The following is a 25,730-nucleotide window of genomic DNA, read 5'->3' as shown; positions in this document are numbered from 1 at the left end:
CCCCCCCATGTGCGCACGCGCGTCCGCGCACACACACACATACACACTGCATGCCTGCATGTGCAGTGTGTGGCCCCACAGATGGGTCTGCAGGTCCACATACCATGTGTCTGCACTTGTCTGGATGTGCCAAGAGATTTCAAACAGTTGTAAAAACTGTTCTGGTCATTCTGAGTTCTTGGCAACAGAAAAAAATTCCATAGTCAAAACACACAAGTGAAAACTGGGGGCTGACATTTTCTGAGGGGGGCCTTGAATCAAAAAAGGTTAAGAGCCACTGTTCTAAGATGTCCCATGTGCCACCTCCCAGTATAGATTACTGGTGGCAGACTCAAGGGCAGTCTGCAGTAGGGCTCTGCTTAAGGACCCTGACTCAGAGCATAAGGCCATAAACAAAGTGGCCATGCTTTCTGAACCTGGATGGGCTTTCCTGAAACAAAAGCTTTGCAAATCTTGTCCTAGATTTTTGGGGGAGCTCACATTAAGATAAACAACTTGTACCGAACTTTTCCCCACTGAGAGCAGGTTCTCTGTGATCTCATACTGAAGTGAATCATCTCTTTGTCTTCTAATTCACAGAAATGCTCTACATCTCTTGAGCAGCCATACAAGGTGACATTGATTCCCATGGACATCAATGCCACTCTGTTTTATGTTAACAACTGTGGAGATGCCCAATAAGTGTAGGCGTGGACTCTAACTTGAAAGACATTCCTGGTTTTCACTTACCAAATGAGAAGAATGTAAACAGAGGCACTGTTAGTCACTTGTGGAACCTCCTGGGGGTCCCTTAGGCCAGGGAGCTTTTTCTGCCCCTCATTGCACAAGAAATTAACAGCTGCCTTCAGACACCATTAGGAGAAGCCCATACTAGCAGTACTTAACTCCTCCACCTGCTATGGGAACGGGGATCTAATAAGGGCTTCCCCCTATAGCCTAGGGCCACTTGTACACACCACGGGGGGGTTTACTTCAGTCTAAATTGAAGTGGTGGGTTTTTTAAAACCCATCTTCAATTTAAATCGAAGTAAATCCCCATGATGTGTACACAGGGGTTGAGGCCCGATCCTTACCTGCCTCTCCAGTGGGAAGGGGAGGGCGAGCTGCTAGCAGGCTGAGCAGTCCCTGAGCTGCAGGGAGGGGTGTGGGTGCTGGAGTGATGGTGTGGTGCTTCCCTCCACGGAGGCATCCCCCAGGCAGCACCCACCTGCAGAAACCTGGCCCAAGCAGTCCTACGGGGCACTGCAGCCACAGAGGGAAGCACCAGGCCCCTGTGCAGCTCAGGCAGGCAGGTTCTGGAGAGAAGAGAAAAAAAAAAATCAGGCTCACCACTTTTTTTTTTTTCTTCAGTGCAGCCTGCCTGCATGGGCTGCTGCTGGGCTGCCTGCACAGCCCCTGAGCTGCACAGGGCCCGGTGCTACCCTCCACAGCTACTAAGGTAGCAAGCGAAAACACCTTGGACGTGTTTTATTTTGCTATGCCCCAAAGTCATTTAACGCACAATATGCTGCCAAACGTGCAAACAGCAGCGCCATTAAAGCGGTGCAAAAGGGCATGTAACCCACTTTAAAGGCCAATTTTGTGACGTGTACAAAGGTCCTTGGTTACTGGTATTCCTGCCCAAATCAGGAGATGCAAGTGTTCAGAGGTCTTAGTGGCTGTGGAAGGTTTAGCTTTCAGTCCTGCTGTAGATCAGTGATAGCTTTTCCCATCAAGCTGTGTCACCATATGTAATCACTCAGAATCAGAGTGCTTCATTCTTTGTCACTATTTTTCACACCCCCAACATGTTTATCCCCATATGGTGCTTGAGGTTTGACATTAAGAAAAAATAGTTTTACTTGTAGTGGACTAAAACTCTTAACCCCTGACACTACCGTTCATTTGATTTTGTAGATGCTGCAGTCTTGGGCCTCAGTTCAGATCTGGACTGTGAGGCTCTTTCTAGGCTGGATTCAGGCTGGGGCAGTGATAGCAGTGGTGGCACTGGCCATTGCAGCAGTGGCAGCCACCAGAACCATGGCAACAGTGAGCACCATAGCAGTGGGGCAGGCATCCATGTGACAGGCAGCCACTTGCCTGCTAGAGGCATATGAGCGGTGGCAGGTCAGGCAGCCACAGGACAAGCAAGTGTCAGTCGCTCCCCTGACACTGCAGACCATGTCCACTGGGGCCCCATATTCTGTGTCAGGCCATGCCCATTGCAGACCATGTCCCCAACTTCTAGTAGCCCCGCAGGCTGAATGGAGTAACTCCACAAACTAGGTCCAGCCCACAGGCCATATATTTGACATCCCTATCTTGGATGGTTCAAATAATATTTTTCAGAGATTTGTCCTGGTATGCCTCCAGTTAGCAAATCATGGCATGGCTCAGGTTATCAGAGCCAGGGTGGCCTGAGTTGCCTGTGTTAACTTCCGTTATTAGTCCTTTAAGTCGACATTCCCTAAAACATTATATGAATCCCAGGAGGGAGCACTGACAAACCACTTCCATTAAAAAAAAGTACTTTCACTTTTTTTAAAGTTATTTATGGTTGCAAGGAAACACTTAAAATCTCACTGAGTAACCAATAAACTGATACCTGTCTGAGTTTTCAGAAATAACAAGAACCAGAAACATAACTCTGACACATGAATTGCCCCATGCAGTTTGGTGGGAACTAACTCAGTCACGATACTTAAGACTGGAACATTGCTACCTATTACACTAGCCGTCAAAGGGTGCAATAAGAAAAAGAAGTACTGTGTTTTGAAGGCCTATTACAGCATTTTCCAAGCGTGGGGAATAGAAAAAAATAGCCCATAAAGGATGGCTTTCAAGATAAATTTGGTAATAGTATAGGTTGGTTGGTCATATGAGTTTTCATCTTCCTGAAGAGGGACTTCAGTGTGTGGAAAGCACTGCTGTAACCCATCAAGTAGCACCAGTCAATATCTTTATAAAATCATATGGAAGGTTACTGTTGCAGGTAAATTTAGCTTTATTTTTATCCCTTCCTAATTAAAACAGGGGCTAAAGTGGCCAGCCGAGGAGGGCATCTGGAGAGGATATTTGTTGTTGAGTTCCGCCCAGATTCAGACACACAGTTTGTGTCAGTTGGGGTAAAACACATGAAGTTCTGGACATTAGCTGGCAGTTCTTTGCTTTACAAAAAAGGAGTAATTGGTTCCATGGAAGATGCCAAAATGCAAACCATGCTTTCTGTTGCCTTCGGAGCGGTGAGTTCAGGTTGCTTGTAATGGAATTTCTTAATATATATTTTAGTATATATATTATTATTATAGCTGGCAGGGGGGTGGACTAAATGACCTCTGGAGGTCCCTTCCAGCCCTGCTTCTTTATGATTCTATACCTAGACACCATATTTGGGATAGTAGTACTGCAAATACTGTTCACATGAATAAGCTGAGACATTGCACCATACCCTCACTGGGTAACTGCTTTCCAATCACCTACAGTGAGATCCCCATTGACACATACTTGAAAAAGAAAGGATGACTATTTACCTTACAGAAAACCTAGGTCCTCAAGACATAGTGTGAATTCCCACAGCCTAGTCTTCAGCTGAAAACAGACCCTGAAAAGTCAGGAAACTGAGGAGGGTCATAGTCACTCTTCCCTTTGTGCCAGTGTGTAGGTGTGCTCACAAGCACAGGACACATGATATAGCCTTGATGAATGTGGCTGTTTGAAACATTTGGAGTTCACGTGCTTACCTACAGTGGGATCTGACTCCAAGAACAACCAATTTGTTCCTTCCCAAAGGTTTTGCTAAATTCCAATACTTATATTGTCATAGGCTTTTCTGTGAGACATCCAATATCTAAACCAGAGTTCTACCTCAAACTGTAAAAATGATTTTTTTTTTATATTAGAGATTGTTTTTTGTTACAGACTAACCTTACATTTACTGGTGCCATAAACGGAGATGTCTACGTCTGGAAGGATCACTTTTTGGTTAGACTGGTAGCTAAAGCTCATACGGGTCCAGTGTTTACAATGTACACAACTCTTCGAGATGGACTAATTGTCACTGGAGGGAAGGAGAGACCGTAAGACACACACCTTCCTAAAATGCATAGTATATGTCTGTCTTAGATTCTGTTATTAGAATATTTACTGTTATTTATGCTGTTCTCCAGAATTGCACAGTGCTTAAAAACATGTAACAAGGACAGGTACCTGCCCCAGAGAGCTTATAGTTTTAATGGCACATAATGCATCAAGAAATGGTAATACATAAAATATGGGGCAGAAGAGAAGGTGGATATGGGTCACAACAATAGAATGGGGAACTTAAATAGCATGTGCAACCTCATTACAGGAGCAGCTATAAATCTGGTTCAACTTTCTTTCTGTTTGGGGGACATTTAGCTTTATGCCCCAGGCTACTTCCTTTCTCCAGTTTCTTTATCTTTATTTACATGTTCTTTTTTTTCAGAGGTACGAAAAATGTTTAGCAAAGTTTACCAGTTTCAAAGCCAGGGTGACAGTGATTTGAGATTAACAGAAAGAACAACTTGCAGTTTACATAGTAGAGGAGCTGTTTTGGAAACTATGAAAAATTGTGATTTACTATCCGATGGTTATGCTAGTTACTTTTCTTAATGCAGCCATGATCAAGCCTCCTTTAAATACAGTAAGAGATGGTACTCATGTTATGCATGAATGTCAGAAAAGTATCACAGTAGAAATGTAAGATGCATAGGAGTGGACAGCCTCATGGAATACAACATGCTTCTTTTCAGGACAAAAGAAGGAGGTGCTGTAAAACTGTGGGACCAGGAGATGAAGCGCTGCCGAGCTTTTCAGCTTGAGACAGGACAGATTGTTGAGTGTGTGCGTTCAGTTTGTAGAGGAAAAGTAAGTAAGCCAACACAACAGGTTTGCAAGCTCACTGCCCATGGTTTGCTACCTGTAAAGCCTTGCCTGAATCTTGTTGAGTATTATACGGAGGAGTGGGAGGGCAGTGAAGAGCTGATGATTAGGAAGGCCCAGATGTACATGAATCCCTCTAATTCCAGGCATTAATCTGTCTGATTTATATGCTCATCTACATGCCCAGGTATGGGATTTGTATTGCAGGGAGATCTGTGAACATATTTAGAAGCCTTGTTATTTCTGTGCCTCTGAGAGCCAAACTCTGCCCTTGGATCAGTGACCATGTAACTTCAAAGAAGCTCCTGCTGACTGTGGGAATCACACACACATGTAGAGGCCTAATTTGCCTTGAAGCCCTGAGTCTCCATGCAAAGTCAATGAAACTACTCATACTTCAGGCTAGGCATATTCTTAAGTACCTTGTGCTAAACTGAAACCTTAAAGATTTAATATCGTCTTGACCAAGAGCAACACTAGTTAAAAATAAAAGGCTTTTGTTTTGTGTTCAGATAATATGTTCAGAAAAGAAAAAGACATTTTTAAAGTAAATTGCACCACCTGTTTAACTTGCATAATCTTAAAATCAGTAATAGATTGCACTATAGAAATGTTGAATCCTAAACTTGTTAAATAGTTTTCTAATAAAAAAAAAGGTGCAAGTAAAACTTTATCACTCAGCATTACTAGTAGTTATTTTTTTGGGGTACAGGGAGAAATAGAAATTGTGGCCTAACTTTTAAGGTGGTATGCACAGAGCAGCATGTCCAGCTTGTGCTCAGAAACGTCCTAGTCGCAGATACAGCTCAGGCATTCCCATGCATGTTAAATGACAGTTGGCACAAATTAAAGCAAGGTCTAACAGCTCGTTAGGCTAGTATGGTTAAGGCACAGAAGAGAGTGCTGGGGCTAGTACTACATCCAGCCACCTTAATCTGAATGAGCAGGTACCCATTTACAACAGGATCAACTGAGGGCAGCCCAGATGTGAGTACAGCACTTGAGTCTGTGCTTCTAGAGCTGCAGTGAGACACCTTAAGCAACCACTCTGCCATCTAGTCCTTGGCACAAGCTCAAATCTAAAGCCATTTTCTCTACTTAACTTTGCATAGTGAGCCTAGGAATTCAGACATCTTGTGTTCTGGTCTACAGTAAGAGGGACAAATTAAATGACAATAACAATACTTTTTACTTCAAACAGTAAGTAGTTCCCACCCTACTTTGAATTACATCTCCATAACACTTTTCATTAAATCCTTGGTGTGTAACTGAGGGCCCTTCCACACATGCTGGTAAAGGCATTATGGTATCTAATGCGTGATCCACACAGTCATGCCTCCTGCCATGCTACATGTGCATGGCAAGATGCATGATTGTGGCATCGCACATTAGATCCCATTACACCTTATTGTTGGTGCAGGGGGAGCTTGATCTCGGGGTCCCCCTGCACTGGCAAAAAGATCTCAGCTACCACAATCTCCCATCCTTGGGGGACTATGAAACCCCTTTGACTGGGAGACCATGGCTGCCATGATCTCCCAGCCCCAGGGTCTCATGTACACCCAAGGCTGGGATATTGCAACAGCCATGTTCTCCCAGCACCAGGTGTTTCATGCACCCCCAAAGCTAGGAGATTGTGACAGCTGTGACCGCCCAGTCCTGGGGGCGCTCCATGTACCTCCAAAGTTGGGAGGTTGTAGCCATGCCCCATGACTGCCAGGACCCAGCTGGGTTCCGGCACCAGGAGGCATGCTGTCAGGACCCAACATCCGCAGGTGCAGGTCTCTAGGTCCCAGCAGCTGTGGGGTGCTGCTGGGACTGAGTGGGCAGCTGCTGGGGCTAAGAGGCCCCTCAGTTACGGGACTCCCAGCCTTGGCTGTGCACCCCTGTGTTCTCATTACCTTAAGACCCTGCTACACATGCAAATTAAAGCTGAGTAGCAACCAGCTATAAAGTTAGTACACATTTTCCAGATCTAACTTGATAGGTAGTTGGAGCGTTTTATGGCGTGATAGCTACTTTGCACATGTCATTGGTCTCAAGGTAACTGTGCATTTAATCAGTTAATTGTATGATACCTGTAATGTGTAGAAGGGGCCTTAGACCAATTTAGGCCTAGACAGAGGCAGGAATAAGTCTGTCTAAAATGGTCAAACTGTACTTAGGAGAACTTGATTATTGTTTGTATTAGGGCCCCATTAGACATATCTGACTAATAGGAGAATCCAGCTCTAAATTAGCATAAAGGGATTTAAATTACTCCAGATCTTACATCTCCTCTGAATTTCACCCACACGTGTATTATTAGTTGTCTGTTGTCATTGTCATTATATGGTAGTGGATGTTTCTATTTGACTATAAAAGATTTGGGGAGATTAGTGGGGAAAATCAATAGTGTGGAGAGTACTGACATTTGTAACAGTCTTGTGGATGAGTATTGCATTTCTGTGGAAGCAGCATCACTGCTACTCCAAACCTGTGCATCTCATGAGCAGTCCAGGCAAGACGTATATGAATTCTATTATATGTACAAAAATCCTCTAGGGACAAGGTTGAGATTCATCAAAGGTCATTTGAAATCTCATTAGCAGACATAAAGCGCAAGTTCATTTTACCGCTGATTTAAGATGCTAAATGAAGAAACAATACAAATTAAAACCAGTTACAAAAAGTGCTCTCTAAGAAATCAATATGTTAATGCGTTAATATTATATAAACTATACTGATAAGCTGTTTCCCACCACATTTCAATTACAACAGGGCAAAATTTTAGTAGGAACAAAAGATGGGGAAATACTTGAAGTAGGAGAAAAAAATGCTGCCTCAAACCTGCTGATTGACTGTCATATGGAAGGGGAGATTTGGGGCTTAGCAACTCACCCCTTGAAAGATATATTTATCTCTGCAAGTAATGATGGAACAGCAAGAATCTGGGACCTCTGTGACAAAGTGAGTAGCATTAAAGAGAAACACTTGTCATTAATAGCAGTAATATTACATAACCAAGCTATATGCTGCCTCCATCCACACGTGCTTCACTGAGGTGCATACATGCAAAGTGGCAGTGTTCGCCCTGTAATTTTAGGATACTTCCTTCTTAATCCATAGCTGTACAAAAAAAGATCCTTTGATGATGTGGTTCAGTGCGACTTCTAAAAGAAAACTAGTGGCATTTTTCTGAGAGCGACAGCTATTCAAAAACTAGGACAGAAGTACCTCCTGTCCTATACGAATTGTCAAATGGTTTTAAAATAGAGTTTGAGCTACGGTGGACTGAGGAAGTGTCCTAATTGAATTCTGACAGTCACACTTTCCTCTGTCACGGGCTAGTGTGACTTCAGATTGTGCAGCGGGCACTCCCAACCCATTTCCTGTCAGCAAACATAACTCTTTTCTCCACCTCTTAAGCTTTTTTAGCTTTGTTCCATAGCATTCTAGCATAGACCTGAATGTGTGTTAGCTCCCTGACTGGAATTAGTTATCTAGAACTCGCAGAAATTCCTAACACCATTTTTTTTTTTTGGGAAAAGTTACATTCTTAGTCTTGTAGACACCGCAGAGGAAAGGTATATTTGAAATAAGCACCATTTCACTTGAAACTTTTAAAAAAGTCATTGCAATATTTTTGCTTGTGCCAGACTACATACAATCCTCTAAAAAGTGACTTTTGTGGTCCAAATTACTTGACAGTGGGGACGTCTACATGTGCATTAATGCGCCATAGTTATGATGCATTAAATTTAGTACCTGAAATAACAGGTAGTAACTCAACATGCAGTAACCAGTGCTACTGCGCAGTAGTGCTGGCGCACACCTTTTTAGTGATGCTGATGCGCAGTAGACTAATTCTACCACGCATTAGCATGACTTTTGCCGTGATGCAGTAATGCACAGTAAAATTAGTCTATTGCGTGTTTAGTGTCTCGTGTAGGCACACCTAGTGCCTCAGAAAACAGGGGACCATTTTTGAAAATCAAAATTAAGTTAAATATAAAGACAGTCAGGCAAGTAAGGGTGTCAGGCAGAAGCAGTGTAATGATTGTTGACGTTAATTTGCTTAATAAATCATGTTCAGTAGTTAAATACAATATAACCAATGTTGAAATGCATTTGAAAACTGATTTAACCACCTTCCTTGTGGTGTCAGAAATTTTTGGAAGTATTGAACTGTAATTCAGTCTTTATTTTCAGATCTATTTCATGTTGTGCTCCTGGTAAAAAGTGACTTATTTTGTGAATTTTTACATCCGTTTTGAGGAACTGTTGTGCAATTTTCTTCTGAATGGTTTTGATTCTCTCATAGATGCCTTTTACTTAGCAGGTTTTATTGATTTTATCGATGGTTTTCAACAACAAGAACAATACTGGTAATAAAGCATTGCTTTTGTTGATATAGAAACTGCTGAACAAAGTGAATTTAGGCCATCCTGCTAGATGTGCTGCATATAGTCCTGATGGTGAGATGGTTGTTATTGGCATGAAGAATGGAGAATTTGTCATTTTATTTGTAAACAGTCTTAAAGTCTGGGGAAAAAAGAGGGACCGGAAGTCAGCTATTCAGGATATCAGGTATGTCAGAATTTCTACTGACAAAAGACAGTATGACTTGGAAAACATACAGCGCTTCTTTAGGAGCATTTCATTCATACGAGCTCAAACCCTGAGTTGGTTACCAGGTTATATAACCCATCATTTGTTGAAAGATGAAAAGTCATTGTTGGCTTGCCGATATGTGGATATTCATACTGGCTTTGTACATAACATGATCATCATATATCACACAAGTGTTTATTTCCATAGCTAATTTAATCACCTAGCTAGTAATATAGCTAATAATTTTTGGCTATAATCCCTTTGACAACAGTATCTAGCATGTTGGAACACTGCAACATTACCAAACAGGACTGGGAAATCCTGTTGCTTATCTTCAGAAGATTAATGATACTCTTCACATATTGGGTTAAGCACTATATGATAATGGAATATTAACATCCCCAACTATGTCTAATAGCTTCAGGCATCAGTGTGCCTTTGTGATTTTATTATATAATCATCAGTGGTGAGGTTTGGTTTGGGTTGGATTGGAATTTGTGTTGAAATAAGCTTTATTGGTCTTTCTTAAACTGAATATTTTGTTGCCTAGGATCAGCCCTGATAACAGATTTTTGGCAGTGGGTTCCCAAGAACATACTGTAGATTTTTATGACCTCACTCAAGGCACAACTTTAAACCGGATAGGCTATTGCAAAGACATTCCAAGCTTTGTCATTCAGATGGATTTTTCAGCAGACAGCCGATACATTCAGGTATGTGTTAACTGATTGTACACTAGGTTGCAAGGACTGGTTTATCATCAAATGTAATAAAGGGATGTCGGTAAAAATGCAAAAGGCCTGCCACAACTCAGTACTGCAAAGCATAAAGAAAGGAACTCAATGCATCCAACAAGCATTCACTAAGGTTGTCCATTGTTCGAAGAGATTAAATGCCACCTTGCTGTGAATTAAGCCATGCACTAAATGAGCATTTTGGAATAGTGGCATTCAAAAAAGTGCCCCCATCAACTGTGACTGGCACCAAAATTTCTTTCAGTGCTGAAAGAGCAAACAGTTTTGGAAATAAAGGTGTGTGAATCTAGAGACACGTCACTACTTTTTCTTCTCTTAGCCTTCAACAGTAGGGTACAACAATCTGGCTTAGGGTAAAGCTGGGTATAGCCAAATATGCAATAATAGCAGAGAGGTAAAAATGCTTTTACAGTCTGGACTGCAAAGCACCCATAAAATAGGTGATCACATGCTCATGCACCTCTTGACCTTAGGCTCAAATGTGCCTTTAGAGTGCTGACAGCCATGTAGGGATGCTGAGCTACGCTGCTACCATAGAGGCTGCAGAGAGCATTGGCCACAACATGTCTTGGGGCCCTAAAGTATGCAGGCAGGGCATGTCTGATCCTAATTCTGTTACAAGGGTGCAGAATACATCCCCTCCTCCCCCCTCAATAAAGCACTATATCAGGAGTAAAGCATGCTGGGATCTTTTGTTCCTTGATTAGAACTAGCATGGCTATGCCTGTTCACTCCACTTCCCTGCTGCGGTGAGTACCCATCTTCAGAGAAAAGCAGTAAACCTATCTCTCTAAGATGAGGCATTGTATGTCTCTGCACACTAAGTAGATCTTTAAGAAGCAAGCAGCTGAGTAAAAGCCAGGCAGAAAGGGTGGCATTCTAGTCTATCCTGGTGGCCTGAATGGGCACTTCTGGAATAAAAAAGCATATGTGTGTATGCCTTTCTTTTATCCCTATAGCTCAAGGGCTAGGATACTCACTAGGATTCTGGGGAGCTGGCAGTCTTGGGTCCTAGGCCTCCCTCACCCAGGTTTGTTGGGAAGTGTTGATCTGGGCCTTTCTCATTTCCTAGAACAACACTCAGACCATCACCCACAGGTCAACCATTGCTCCCTCTCTTTTCCAATGCTCCTCTTAACACTGACCCACTAACCTAGTCATTGGGAAAAATGGATGGAAGACAATGCAAGGGGGAAGGCTTCTTTCTCGCTCAGAACAGGCCAGCAGCCATCTCCCTGAGCCACCCACCCTCTGGCATGCTCCCTTCCTTCTTCCTGGTCCGTCTCTCTTATGGCTGTCCAGGGAGCCAGCTTCAAAAGAGATGCTGGAGAGGGGCCTGATAACAGCTGACCTGTGGTGCGGTTATTAAGAGTGCTGTGCTGGGAAGCCAGAGAGACCCAGCTACAAGCCCTCTTTGCATGAGGATGGCCTACAACCCCAAACCTCCCATTTGCCAAACAGATCTGGTCTGTCTTTAGGTGACTATGTACTTGCTCGTATGTGTCCAGGAATAGAAATTCCCTGCACATGTAAGTGTCCAAAATGCCCTGTAGACAACCAAAAAATGGCCACTTAGATGACCAGGGGAGAATAAATGCCACTCAAAGTTCATTTCAGAGTTTTATCAGTCAAAGTTTCCTTCCTTCCTTTCCCAGGGTTGGAGAGATGCAGTACCATACTACTTGAACCCAGATATGAATTTTCCTTCCAAAATGTCTCCACAGACTTTGACAAAAATGTGTGAGATGCTGCAGCAAATATGCAGTCATCTGAGAGAGCATTTGTGAATTATGACAGCGGTTCTCCACCTTTTAGACTCAATGTACCCCTCCATCTCTCGTCTGAATTTAGCAGAAGCCCATTTAAAAAAATAAATGTATTTATTACATTGTGTAAAAACAAATATGACTGCAACTCTCCTGTTGCAAAGAACTCAGAAAGACCACAACAGGTGCAAATGTTTTTGGCACTACAGATCCCTGTTTGAAATCAGTGTGTGGATATTGTGAATCATATGCAAGTGTTTGCACACCTACAAATATTGTGTGGCATGCTGTAGCACCCTTACTGCAGTTGAGACTCACTGGCCTATGGCTAATTGATGTGAGCAGACCATTTATCATCAGTTCATCCAGTCTATCTGATGTTGTTATTTTATATTGTATGTAAGTCAATTTTAACTGTTCAAAGAAAACGATAAACTCTAAGATATAAAGCTTTTTGCTACATAGTACCTATGGCAAATTGTTGGAAAAAAAGGCTTTTGATTTTTAAATGTTGGCTTCAGGTATCTCAAGGTTAATAGTTTCTATTTCTACATCCAGGTATCAACTGGTGCCTATAAACGTCAAGTTCATGAGGTGCCACTGGGAAAACAAATAACAGATGCTGCACTAATAGAAAAAATCACGTGGGCCACATGGACAAGGTAATGCATTGTGAAAGTCTGGAGATCAAAGCACTTGATTGTGCCTGACTCTGGGGGTATGGACATATGAGCAAATTATATCAAATTAAAAGCGGGAGGGGGGGAGGCTTACTATGTACACTGCTCTGTAGTAACTGTTTCATGTGTCCACTCCTATTCCTTGGTAAATGGAAACCAAGCTGTAGTAGCTTAGCCCCATTTCACTAGAAGTAACTAGCTCTGTAAGGTAATGAAAGTAATAAAATGAAAGTAAAGCTTTCATTTATCATGGGAGAAGATTGACCACATGAAGCAGTTACCACCAGGGGGAGTGGATCCCCCTGCTTTTAACTTGGTATCAACCTATTTCTGTATACAGGCATATACAGATAAATAACTAAGGGAAGGTACTCTTACAAAAAATGCAGTAAGTGCAAGGCTTCACAAGATTTAATCAAATTTAATACAAATACATTTAACATTCAGTAACATTCAGTGCATTGGGCTGCTTTATAGTTGCAAAACCGTTGTTGCTACAAAAAGCACTAGCTGTTAATTCATGAAGTCCTATCTATCTACACCATAAAATATAATTGTTTACCCAAATAGTAAGTATTTTGTTTCATGTCTCTTCACTTGCTTTGTTTCCGTGCGGAAGGAGGTTAATACTTAGGGGTTAGAATTGATACAGGCATGAAGCAGATGATCTGACAATTTACAGTGACATGATAAAACAAACATGATTATCTTTACCGGACCCAGGGGAAAAGTGTGAACACACCCACTTGTACTGCAGTGTTGTCAAGCAAGCAAAAGAGTCTGCTGAGCCTTAGCCATTATGTGGGCCTCCTGTCAGAGAGTGTGGGAGGGGGGCAGATAAAGCTGACAGATGATATCTAGGCAAACATGAGTAATTACAAAGAAACACTCCAATGTGAGGGAAAAACAGCTATTTTAAGAACCTCACAAGATACAATCTATATTATAATCCCCTTGCTTGAGACTCTAGGGCCCAGGGGAAAGGGTACTGTTCAGAGATATATCACTGATGAAAAATTTCACCGTGGGAAGGAGTATTCACCCAGGTGGGCATTTCACAGAAGCAAGACATTACTTGCAGCTCATGAAGGAGGCCCAAATAGGGACTTGAGTCTCCTGGAGGAGAGTGGTTGTGTTTGGGAAGATTCATACATTTGTGGGATATGGCCATATTTGGGTTGCTTGCTTCAATTAGGAAGCAATATTTAGGTGTAATAATGCCCAGGAAATAGCTGTCTCAGCAGAGAACAAGTGACTATGGTCACCCATTCTGTCCTCCTCTGAAGTCATACACCATGTACTAAGCATGCTTTCCAGGAAAGGTAGTGGTATGTGTTTCTTCATGTTTAACTTTTTTTTCCTTTATGTTTTGGGGCAGCATTCTTGGAGATGAAGTCATTGGAATTTGGCCACGTAACGCTGATAAAGCTGATGTCAACTGTGCATGCGTGACCCATGCTGGCTTAAATATAGTTACAGGAGATGATTTTGGTCTAGTGAAACTTTTTGACTTTCCATGCACAGAAAAATTTGTAAGTAGATGTTTTAGATTTAATTTTAATCTTAAAAAAATTAATATTCTTGAGTGCAAAAGTGTGTCAGTAGATTAGAAGTCTATCACTTTAGCAAACATGCTTGGTTTTATATATTTGTGAAAGAATATACTCACTTTTATTGCTGTAATTTTGTCCTCAATGACAAATATTTCCTTCTTTCCAATAGGCCAAACACAAACGCTATTTTGGTCATTCTGCTCATGTTACCAACATCCGCTTTTCTCATGATGACAAGTACATCATAAGCACAGGAGGAGATGACTGCAGGTAATGTCTTATTTACTCTTTTGATGATTGAGAGTTGTTTGTCTACAAGTGTATGCCAACTCCAGTGCAATGTTCAGCATTTAACACTCTCCCAGTGCAATGGCCCACTTGGCACAGACACATATGTATATGGAAATACAAAGACTAGATTAAAACATTCAAAATAGTTGACCATCAAGGATGTGGCTTTGATAAGGATATTAAATGCACCAGCACAAAAAATACATTTCTTATTCAGGAAAAAATAATGCAAACAACAATGTAAAAGAATACAAGCTAGGTTAAAAAGTTATAAAGGATAGCAGCCTTATTGTCTCAGGAGTTAAGCCAAGCACTAAATGCCAAGTTCTAAGGAAAAACTTCACACAAATTACTGCCGATTTTTTCCATTATGTAGGTTTTATTCTTTGAGGAGACATATTTGGTACTGGCCACAGCTAGAAATGGGGCATTGCATTGATATCTGTTATAGCAATTCCTTTGCTCTTTTGAATATAATAAAAATAAGAGTTTGGCCTTCAGAATAGGATATGAATTTGCATCAAATTGACTTTATGTATAGTTACAATTAAAAATAATCTTAAACAGTTGGAGATTTCAGGAATTTTGCCTATAAAAATATTCTTCTGAGTTTTTATAATTTCTTAATTAAAAGGATTCACCTTCTCATTAGCACATTTTAAGGTACCAGAAATCCATGTGCCCACTGCTGCTTGAACCCATGCATTAGGGCAGTGGTTCTGAACCTTTTTTGTACCCATTTGTAAACATCAATGGCCAGTCTCAACCCAGTGCCCCACACTCCTGACCTGCTGTCCCCCATCCCCAGGCCCTAGCCCCCCGGTGTGTGGGGCAGGGAGTGTGTGTGGGGCATGGGAGACCCTAAGCAGCCCCTTTCAGGCTGGAACTCTGACAGCCTGCAAGGAAAACACCACGATTTCCCATGTTTTTTCTCCTTTAAAGGAGAAACTATTTTTTAGTTTGTTCACAACCCTTTCATATATTCTTGCGATCCAGTTTTGAGTTGCGATTCAGAGGTTGAGAAACACTGCATTAGGGTAACCACAATATGTGCACCCTGTTTGCTGTGTGTCATTTAGAACCGCGGGTGGGGGGGCCAGCAACCTTTTTGGCAAGTGTGCCACTCCAATCTCCTTCTGCGTCCTGATCTAACACTGTGGTTTCTGCTTCCTGCCTTGTGCTCCCTGCCCACTGTATTGCTTTGCTTTTTGCTCCCTCCCCAATCTGCCACATGCCACACACAGAGGCTGCCCATTAGAGCTGTGTGAAATGCCTGCATTTTGTTTCAGTTTCGGATTCGGAGTTTCAGAGGGACAGTTTCATTTCAGCATTTCACAGGGCTGTCCAAAACGGCCGTGTTTTGTCTCATTTCGGATTTGGCATTTTGGGGGGACAGTGACTCATTTTGGTGTTTTGAATCACTGTCCCATTTCGTTTTGGCCAAAACTGTTTAAGATTTTTGACGGTGTTTTGGTGTTTCGGCCATAGGCTATAATAGAGAATCACAAAACTGCCTATAACTTCATGATTTCTTGCCTGATTCAGATGAAACTTGCAGGGGTGTTAGCCCCTTCTGAGGCCATGAAGCCTGCCAGCTTTCAAGGAGATAGGTATAGGGGATTTCTGGGAAACTACACCTCAAGCTCCTGACTAGCAAAACTCATGACATTTGACTTTGTGTGTGTGTGTGTTAAGGGAAAACAGGCTGAAAACTGCAGGGATGGTAGCCCCTGCTGAGGCCATGAAGCCTGCCAAGTTTCAAGGAGATAGGTGCAGGGGGTTCTGGGAAACTGCACCTCAAACTGCTGAAAGCAAAACTCATGTCGTGTGTGGTAAGGTTGTAGCCATGTTGGTCTAAGGACATAGCCCAGACAAGGTTCTTAGGGTCAATCTGATATCTTTTCTTAGACCAATGGAATAGTTGGAGAAATTCTTCTTTGCAAGCTTTCAGGTTCAAAAACCCTTCGTCAGGCTGAAGAAGCATCTAGCTGGTGTGTGTGTGCACTTCCTGGATGAAAGGAATAGTAAAGAAGCCTGAGGCTGGCATGCAAGGCAGACAAGAAAGCCATTCAGTGAAAATGGAAATGGAGGCATCAGGGAGTGAGAGAGAGGCTGGCAGGGAGTGGGGGATGGAAGGGGGATGTAGCAGGTAAAAGTGGAGAGGTACCTGCTACCTGGGGAGTCAGATGTCTGGCAGGCTGTAGTGTGTCATAAATCCAATGTCTATATTCAATGTCCATGAGTTTCTGTATCCAGGAGGTTGATAAAGTGAAATTTATAGGCCCATCTGAAAAGTGGTTTGTAAATTCAAACAAGCACCGAACCTCACTAACCTCATCACCAGAAGTAAACTTCCTACAGCCCAAAACACACTGAACGGATCCAGACCATGCCATGACAAGACATGCAAAACCTGCCAACATATCTCCAGTATCCACACAAACTATGCACCAGAATATATCATAGACAATACCCAACTATCTGTGGGGGCACATTTCTCACAAAAAAAACATTGGGTCTCCAGTCTCTCAGTCCTGATCCTCAAAGGGAATTTACAAACCACTTTTCACAGATGAGCCTATGAACTTCACTTCATCAACCTCCCAGATGCAGAAACTCATGGAGTCTATATAGACATCGGGTTTATGACACACTACAACCTGCCTGACATCTGACTCCCCAGGTACCTCTCCACTTTTACCTGTGCTGCTACATCCCGCCTCCTCCCCCTGATGCTGCTATTTCCATTTTCCCTGACTGCCTTTCTTGCCTGCATTGCATGCCAGCCTCTGGCTTCTTTACTATTCCTTCCATCCAGGAAGACCACATGCACACCAACTAGATGCTTTCTCAGCCTAAGGGTTTTAAACCTGAAAGCCCATGCCTCACAGATGGCATCCCAGGCAGCTAAGCTGAGCTCACCTGGAGCCTCAACCAGTAATCCTCAGGCCTCTCGAAGATCTTAGGGGTCTGGGCTTTCCCCGGCCAGGACTGTGCATGCGTGTGGTGGCTGAAGGTTATAAGTCGCCTCCTACCCACCTTTCGCCAAGGAGATCCTCCATCCTGACATTTCCTGAGGCTGCCATACCGTTGGCAATCCCACCAGGGCTCCCAACCCTGGCAGAGTGCAGTTTTAGTGGTTATAGCCAGAATGTGGGGCCTCCTCCTTCCCCATAGCCCCAGCTCATACCTCCAAATTCGTCCTGGCATGGGAGCTCAGCAGGGAGATGTACTTCCCCTGCTGGCTGGTGATGCAGTGAGTGATACCTCCACCTCTGAGAGCAGGGCATTAAATAGTTTTAAAAAAAATGAAAAAAGGAAATAGGTCCAGATGGAGTGAGGAGAGTGGCACTCACTCCATCTGCAGATGGAGCTTGGGGACCCCCAGCAGCAGAGGGTTCACCTTGAGGAACACCAGCTGCTCCACTGAAGCAGAATCCAAGCAGGTGCAGTGGGGTGTCACAACATCCCCAGCGATGCTGAACACCCTCTCGCTTGGAACAGTGGTCGGTGGAACACTGTCCACCGACAACCATGGCCAAATCCTGCCACATCTAGATGTGGCTTGCCCAGTAGGCCAAGGGGTCACAGTCCAGTGGCTCCACATCCTTGGTGAGATAGGTAGCCCCTGAAGCTTCAGCGCTACCTCCCCGAGGCTGGGGTTTGGTGCATCTGGACACCACCATGGAAGCCGTGCCCTTGGCCCACATTGGCAGTGGCTGGCATGGAGGAGACTGGCTGCTGCTGGGAGTGCTGGCACATGGAAGTGGATCCCCCTCTTCCACGTCCCCTCGCCCTGCCCTTCTGCCTCCCTGACTGTTCACCAGCACCTCCATCCAGTGATTGAGGGTTTTGGTGCTGCCAGTGCACATGCTCCTCTTCACCCTCGGGTCGCACATGCCTTCTAGCACGTGGACCATACTGGACCACAACAGATCCAGCCATTTTTGGTGCCCTCCTTCAGACACCTCACCAGTGCCTGCACCTCTGGTGAAAGCAGCTTGCCCCAGCCAGGAACACTGATCCCCTGGAACTTCTCCATTTGGGTCTCAAGCTCCTTGACTATGGGGATCACCTGACTAAGGAAGGCAACGCTAGCGCTGGGGGTCTCAGTGGCCTCAAGGAATGGCTTGAGGACCAGCAAGATCTGGAAGATAGTATCCCACTCAGCTCTGTGAAGGGGGCTGCTGATCCCAATCTCCCCAAGCAAGGCCATCTCATGGATGGCCTTCTGTTGCTCCACCAGCCTCTCAAGCATCAGGTATGTGGAGTTCCACCGAGTCTCCACATTCTGGATGATTTTGTGTTGTGGGATGTTCAGCTCTGTTTGTCCCGCAGCATCTTGCCCCCCTTGATGCTCTGATGGAAGTAGCCTGCCCCCTTCCTGCATTTTGAAATGAGCTGGCTGGTTATGCTGGTGCTGTCACCGGCAGCCCTGTCCCCCTCCAAGGCGTCCCTGAGTATGGGGTGGAGCTTGTGTGCCACACAGCAGATGCCAACAAAGTTGGCATCACAGACCACCTTGACCATGTTGGCCACATTGTCAGTGACCATGAACCCATGGGTGAGCTCACCCTGCACAATGAGCCACCCCTGCACCATGTGGTTCATGATCCCTATGATCACCTTTGCCCTGTGGTACTCATCCATCACTTTGGCTTGAAGGAGAGCCCACTGACAGCCTAACTGATGGCACCAGTGCCCTGTGAGGAAGAGATAGGCATGATCTCCACCCCAGCTGCTCCAGATATCCAAGGTGAAGTGCAAGGCCACCTGTGGACCTGCATTGTGCAGCTCCTCCCTCAAGTACTCCCTGCATGCCTCATACAGGGAGGGCACCACTGTCCAGCTGAAGGTGGTGCATGCAGGCGCTTGGTAGGATGGGGCCACGAGCACTATGAGCTGCCTGAACCCTGTCCACTCAACTAGGGAGAAGGGCTGGCCATCCAGAGCAAGCATCTCCCCGATGCTCTGGGTGATCTTGCTCGCCTTTGCAACATGCCTACCTTTTTGTCTGCCTTTGCCCCACTGTTCCAGGGTGGCCTGCCTCTGCTTTGGCGGGGCAGGGGGCTTTGGAGCAAGAGGGGGACTTCCCTTTGGGTATGCTCTCACTGGTGCCAATCTGAGGAGGAGCAAGGGTAAGGCGGGTGATGCCTGTGGAGATGCATCATTATCCCTGTGGTGCCATACTGTTTCTCCTCTTTGCCACTGCTGTTCTTACATCAGCAGTGCAGGCAGATAGCATACCTGGGATCATCTGCCACCTCAGAATGATCCCATACCACACTACCCCCTCACTTCTGGGGTGCAGATGCGGATCCTGCCTGATCCCCCTCCTCACAAGGCACAACATGAGGAGCTGACTCAGCTGAGCCACTTGCCTCCACAACCTCAATGTCAACCTCCAACCAAACTGCCTTCCACGGAAAGTGACCTGGCTCTAGGACAACTCTGAAGGGAATGGAGCACAAACTCAGATTCCTCCTCAGCCCCCACCCCAGAATTTCTTTTGCTAGGGCACTCAGGTCCCCTGCTTCCAGATCCAGCTCCTCCTCTGGCACCGGAAGGCTCAGGCTGGGAACTGAAATGTGGGTGGAGGAGACTGTCATGCTGGTGCTGCTTGCCATGCTGGTGGGCTGGGGGTTATTAGTATGGTTGGTGTTATTGGAAAGGCACCGGTCCCACCTCCTTGCTACCACTAACATCAGAAGAAGCCTCATGCCTCCTAGTGCTAGGGAAGAGGTTGTGTCTAAGTTTGGGGGGGAACTTACAGCTCTCCCTCTGCCCCCTCTTCCTCCCCGGCCAGAAGACCTGGCACCTGCATTTCTAGAAAATTTCATATTTCATGCGCTGGAAACAAATGTATGTCTGGGTGAGTGTGTGTGTAATAAAATGAAATGTATGTGTATTGAGTGGTTTCCAGACAAAGCACTGCTTTCTTTTTGTTTGGGAGGGGGGGGAAAAAAGAACAAATAACAGGAATTTTGGGGAAGAGTAGGCACATGTAAATAAACAGGAAAGGATTGGCAAATGGCTACAACTTGGTAGCAAAGCACTACCAAGCTGCAAGCTTACAAAAAGATGCTGCAGTGCTCTGTCTCTGCTGCTCCTCCTGCTGGGACAGAAGCAGCTACAAAATGGCAGAGACTCAGTTCACAAACAGCCTTTTATGCTGCTTCTCTGTCCATCCCCCAGAGCACTGGGATTGGAAGGGACCTCAGGGACAGATCGTTGTCACTGACCAGATACAGATGTCAATATCAGAGCTCCCCCTCCAAAACAGCTCCGAAATATCCAAAACGTTTCAGAAACATCTGAAATTTCTGAAACATTTTGGATGGCCTGTTTTGTTTCAGAGCTGTTTCAGAGCCCTGTGTTTCATTTCGGATTCAGTGTTTCAACCATCGAAACGTCCAAATCCAAAACAAAATGAAACGGCCAAAATTTCTCACAGCCCTACTGCCCATGGAACTTTTGCCACCTCTGCCACAAGTTGGCCACCCCTTACTTAGAGCATGTTTAACCCTAGCCCTGCCATCTACACACCAAAACCTCCAATCTAACATGAGTAGTACTTCCTACCTGGTTTACTTGACATAAAGAGGTTGTATGTTATACAGTCATGCAAGCTGGTAAACCATACACTTTGTGGGATGATGCACATTTATGGTTGTTTTAATTCAAATGATGCCATTGCCTTAGGAGCATTCCTTAGGGGCTTTGACTGCAGCAGTGTTCTGTAGGCTGAGACCACAGGGAAGGTACCTTGGGTTCTTTTTTCTTGTCTGGGATGGTTCAGTTAGGGATGATCCTTCCGTGAGCTGGACTCAATGAGGTCTGCTTTCCTATGATCCTACAACTGAGCAACATACTCGTGCTCCTAAGCTGAAGGTTCAGGCCAACCAAGCTCTATACAACACAAGCTGAGAGAAAAAGCAAAAGGCTAAGTGGCTTTAAAATGAGAAAACTATGAGAGTCTGCTGATGTGATACAGACCGCAGCAAAATGATGTAAACCACAGAACCAAATGAGAAACATTGATAACAGTTGCATATTGTAGATGAAAATCTGCTTTCCAAGAAGAGCAAGTGTAAAAGCAGCTCAAGTTCATCCACTCAAGAAGCACTGAGAAGTTAGGAAATGCCAGAAATAAAGTCCTCATGACCTCTAACTTTACCCCCCACCCCTTGTGCATTTACATTATTTTGAAGGGCTAACTATACAACGGCATGCTTTGTCAGGGCAGTCCGACTGGCTGCCTGCAGCCCCCAAGGTGTTAAACTGTAGCCCTCCCACCAGTCCAGATGCCACACTAGCAACTGCTCCAGCTGCTGCTGCAAATGCTGGAGTCTCTGGGCTCAGCCTCCCTCCTCCAGCTTCTGTTCCTTGCCCCCACCCCAGAGTGAATAATGGGGCAGCGTGCCTTGGTGAGGCCAAGGGACTTGGGAAACCCAGGGCTTCCACACAGCATGAGAGCACCGCATGGTACAGCAGGGAGGGGTGGAAATGGGGTGCAGTGTGCACCAGGGGGCACATGGCACAGTGTGAAGGGGTGCTGGAACAGCGTTGTTTTGGGAGATAGCAGGGGTGGGTGCTCAAGGCTTGCACAACTCACATTCCCATCCCCCCAGCCACTCAGAAGTTGGATAGCTCTGCTTTGTGTTTCACAGGACCTCTGCTTTGTTGAGTTCGCCGAGGAGGTGGTTCAGCTAGTGAGCAGTTGTATTCTGTATTAGCTCCATTACTAAATGTATAGCCCCGTGCTTTGCTGAAACCCTGCTGTGAACATATCTTCTACAGTTTCCTCATGGGCTTCACCATGGCCTCATCATGGTAACCTCTGTTTTGCAAACATGAATGTCCCTTCAGACATGCTCCAGCATGATAAGATTATCCCCTGCTTTACAGTGGGTGAGTGGAGAATCTGAAACATAGGAGGGGGCTAGAGCCACAAAAGGTCATGGGCATTGCAGTACTGAGTGTTGCAGCACCTACCCTTGAAGTGCCTTGCTGCTACTGTACTGTCTGAGTTCCTGCCTGAGACAGCGCCCACAAAAGCCTCCTAGTCACTAGCGTAAAGACAAGGCTGGGTAGGCAGTATTCTTCATCTGTATGCTCGGCCCTTCCCCTACCTCCCTTGAAGCATAGGCACTTTGTAGAAAGAAATGTAAGAGTTATGGGACAAGTGAGAGAGCAAGCAAGAACAGCTGAACTGTGATAACACTCCCCTCCTTTAGAGGATTTAGACACTGAATCCTTTAATGAGGACTTCATTCTTAGGACTTCCACTGCGCTCTGTACCTCCCAAGAAAATCAGGAGTCCTGGAGCTAGTGAAGATATCTGAAGGATCTTGGCAACCAGTTTGACCCTCCGTTACCAAAGTGGTGGGATGGAAGGGGTTAGATATCAGGTTGTAATATGCCCATGAAAGAGGTCAGTCCCTTATATAGTCTATAATTGTATGCCAGGCAGCACGGTCTGATAGTTAGATACCTAAAACTGGAGTCTTCCCAATGAGTAGGATTTCCTACCTACTAAGTCTAGCCTCTTGCATTCCGTATCCTAGCAGGTGCTCCTTAACTGCTTGCTTTTTCCCCTTCATTAGCAGCTGCTACAGCCAGGCATGATGCCGTTGCTTAGATATAGCACGAATCCACACGCTTGGAATCACCTTGGCAGTGTTCGTTGACGTGCCTGGCTGTAGAACTGGAGGTAACCAAAGTCTGCCAGAGTAATCTAGCCATACCCATGCGGCTTCGGTAATGGGAAGGCCCTTACTTTGCCTGGCATGGACCGCTGGAGCATATTTAGGACCTTATGAATCTGTAGCAAGCTGGAGAGGCTGGGCTTATCCTTTCCATGAAAGCTTGTAAAGTCCTAAAATTATCTGTGAGGTAGTTGAGATTAACACTAGTTAATCCAGGAATTAAAGGGTTAGTGTCAGCCTGTTCCACCAGGTGGGAAGTCTTCATGCTCCAGTGATAATGGATAGCCTGCTGGTTAAATCCAGAACCTGAGTCCAGGGCCAGCAGGACCACACAGGTATGGGCTTTCAACACAACAGCTTCCATCCCGCAGGCCACGTAGTGGATGGTCTTTATGCCCACTACATAGGGAGACAGCTTTGGCAAGTCCCAGTGTAAGCGTTCCGAGTTCCAGCATCCTTGGACTTAAAGTCAAGAGGTGGAAGGTGAAGCAGTGGTCCAGAGGGTCCTAGTGCCAGTGATGTCACTGGCTCAGCACAAGGGACAATATAATGGGCACTATGGCAGAGAAGGCTGAGATCTCCCAGTCTGTAAAGTAAGAGGTTGCTACTGGGGCAGTTGTTGTGGATGAGTAGGCAAGGATGAAGATTGCTCAAAGTTACAACACCTCTTGGTGGAACTGAAGCTACCAGTGCCAGAATGTAAGACTTGGTGGTGGTGCTGTGGAGGGCTCCCTCCAGCACTTGGCTTTGAGCTCCCCTGGCCCTGAAAGAGCATGTCCCCTGCTCCAGGCCTCCGTGCCAGAGCACTTCTAAGCTTCACCGGAAGCTACGGGATTAGAATTCTGTGATCTTGATAAATGAAGACACAATTGCCATCAACTGCCGTAGTTCACATGCAATAAAGACGTGCAAAGGACTACCCTGAGCAAGCATTGGCTTGGTGTCAGCAAGGAAATGGCAAGTAGAAATTAGGAAAGACTTTCACTTTAAAAAGAGAAGGTAAGCTCTGTACCAGGAGTCTTAGGGAAGGAGTGGAAGCCCATCATTTTGGAGAACAGGCTGATGATGCAAGTAAACTTGATTCTGCTTCAGAGGATAGATTTGAGCTCTTGAAGTCTCTTACAGTCCCACAGGCAGAGGCATAACAGGTCAGCCAGGCATCCTGGGCAGCTGCAATGAAGAGACAGCAGTGACTTCCAGCTGCTGCTGAGCTGTTGTGACTGCAACCACAGCTGCTGTTTTTTGATGCCTCTTCTCCACCCTTCCCCAGGCAAAAGTGAATGCCAGGAGTTGCTACCAGTTGCCTCTCCCTGGTTATGCTGCTGCACACTAGTATTTTACACCTTAGTTCTTCCAAATTTTCAGTTTAGAGGTGTGCCTCAAGATGGTTTGGAAACCACCTTTGTAGGCTAGTAAGCTTTTCCCATCTAGGTGCTGTGAAGAACATCAGCTTCTCCTGTGGTAGGGAAGACAGTGGAGGGAAACACAAAATGACTAGGCAGATGTGGTCTTTTGGGGAGTGGAAACATCCTGCTGGAAAGAGATTGCTCTTCATTGAAGGACTGACATAGGAAAAACTGATCATAGGTCAGGTGCTAAACTAGGAGCTGAGAAACAATGGGGACAGGTAATAAAGCTGGTGAGTATGTTAGTCAAATGGCAACATGCAAAAGGGTCACCAGAAAATAACAGCACAACCAAACTACAGGCAGCAGACAGGTAGAGGCAGTCACAAGGGAAAATTAAGGAATGCACTTGATTAAAGATGTATCATGTGGACCAGAAGCAGGCAGCCTGCATAGGAACCTGTCCACAATGGATAATACATCTGAGCTGCTTTGGCCGTTCCTGTACTGTTGTGTGACTGTGCCTCTTTTCTTGACAGAGTGAATCATTGGCTCTGATACAGTTGTGAAGTACTTTAGATAGTGTTACACAAACATTAAGTAATTGCCAACATGCCTGCAATGGAACTATTAATTAGCCTTCTCTTAGAGCCATAAATTGAGTGGCTTGGCCTCTGATGCAACATGAGTAGTGGAAGCACCAACAGTAGCAGTCAAACATCTTTGCAAATAACACACTCAGGATAAGCTGTGTAACATGCTAGGAACTAAAACCAAAGCACAGGCTAGAGTTTGGGTGTTGCTGTATGACAGGGGCAAACAATTATTTCGGCTACAGGGCCGCTTACCAAGTTTTGGCAAGCTGTTGAGGGCTGCATGGGTAGCCCTGCTCTTTGACAGGTGCCCCATCCCCTTAGTTGCCAATTTAGGTCCAGAAGTCCCATCCCCTAACCTCTGACCTTTGCCACCAGATGTCCCTCCCCTTGTCCCTGGAAATAATCCTTTTGGCAAGGGGGGTTTGCCATCTCAGAACCAGAAGAATACCAAGTTATATTCTAAAAATCAAACATCTACAACATTCATTAATTTGATTTCAAAAAACTCTTGTCCTGCTTTACTTGTGTTTGTGTAGTGTACATAGAGGTGATGGTATAATA

The 25,730-nt window shown here is 44.9% G+C and overlaps 1 protein-coding gene across 1 annotated transcript in view; it reads left to right on the top strand.

Moving 5' to 3' along the window:
- Positions 1 to 25,730, top strand: part of EML6 (echinoderm microtubule associated protein like 6) — a 316,078-nt gene that overhangs the window by 284,074 nt on the left and 6,274 nt on the right. The window contains exons 32-40 of the mRNA XM_025201579.1: positions 3,013 to 3,221; positions 3,898 to 4,055; positions 4,752 to 4,866; positions 7,642 to 7,830; positions 9,278 to 9,450; positions 10,025 to 10,187; positions 12,554 to 12,657; positions 14,054 to 14,207; positions 14,398 to 14,498. Coding sequence (XP_025057364.1) covers positions 3,013 to 3,221; positions 3,898 to 4,055; positions 4,752 to 4,866; positions 7,642 to 7,830; positions 9,278 to 9,450; positions 10,025 to 10,187; positions 12,554 to 12,657; positions 14,054 to 14,207; positions 14,398 to 14,498 — 1,366 coding nt within the window. The remainder of the gene's footprint in view (positions 1 to 3,012; positions 3,222 to 3,897; positions 4,056 to 4,751; positions 4,867 to 7,641; positions 7,831 to 9,277; positions 9,451 to 10,024; positions 10,188 to 12,553; positions 12,658 to 14,053; positions 14,208 to 14,397; positions 14,499 to 25,730) is intronic.

Source organism: Alligator sinensis, unplaced genomic scaffold (genome assembly GCF_000455745.1).
Source record: "Alligator sinensis unplaced genomic scaffold, ASM45574v1 scaffold432_1, whole genome shotgun sequence".
NCBI classification, from domain to species: domain Eukaryota; kingdom Metazoa; phylum Chordata; order Crocodylia; family Alligatoridae; genus Alligator; species Alligator sinensis.
The sequence above is the reverse complement of the archived record's forward strand: the minus strand, read 5'-3'. Positions and strand labels throughout refer to the sequence as shown.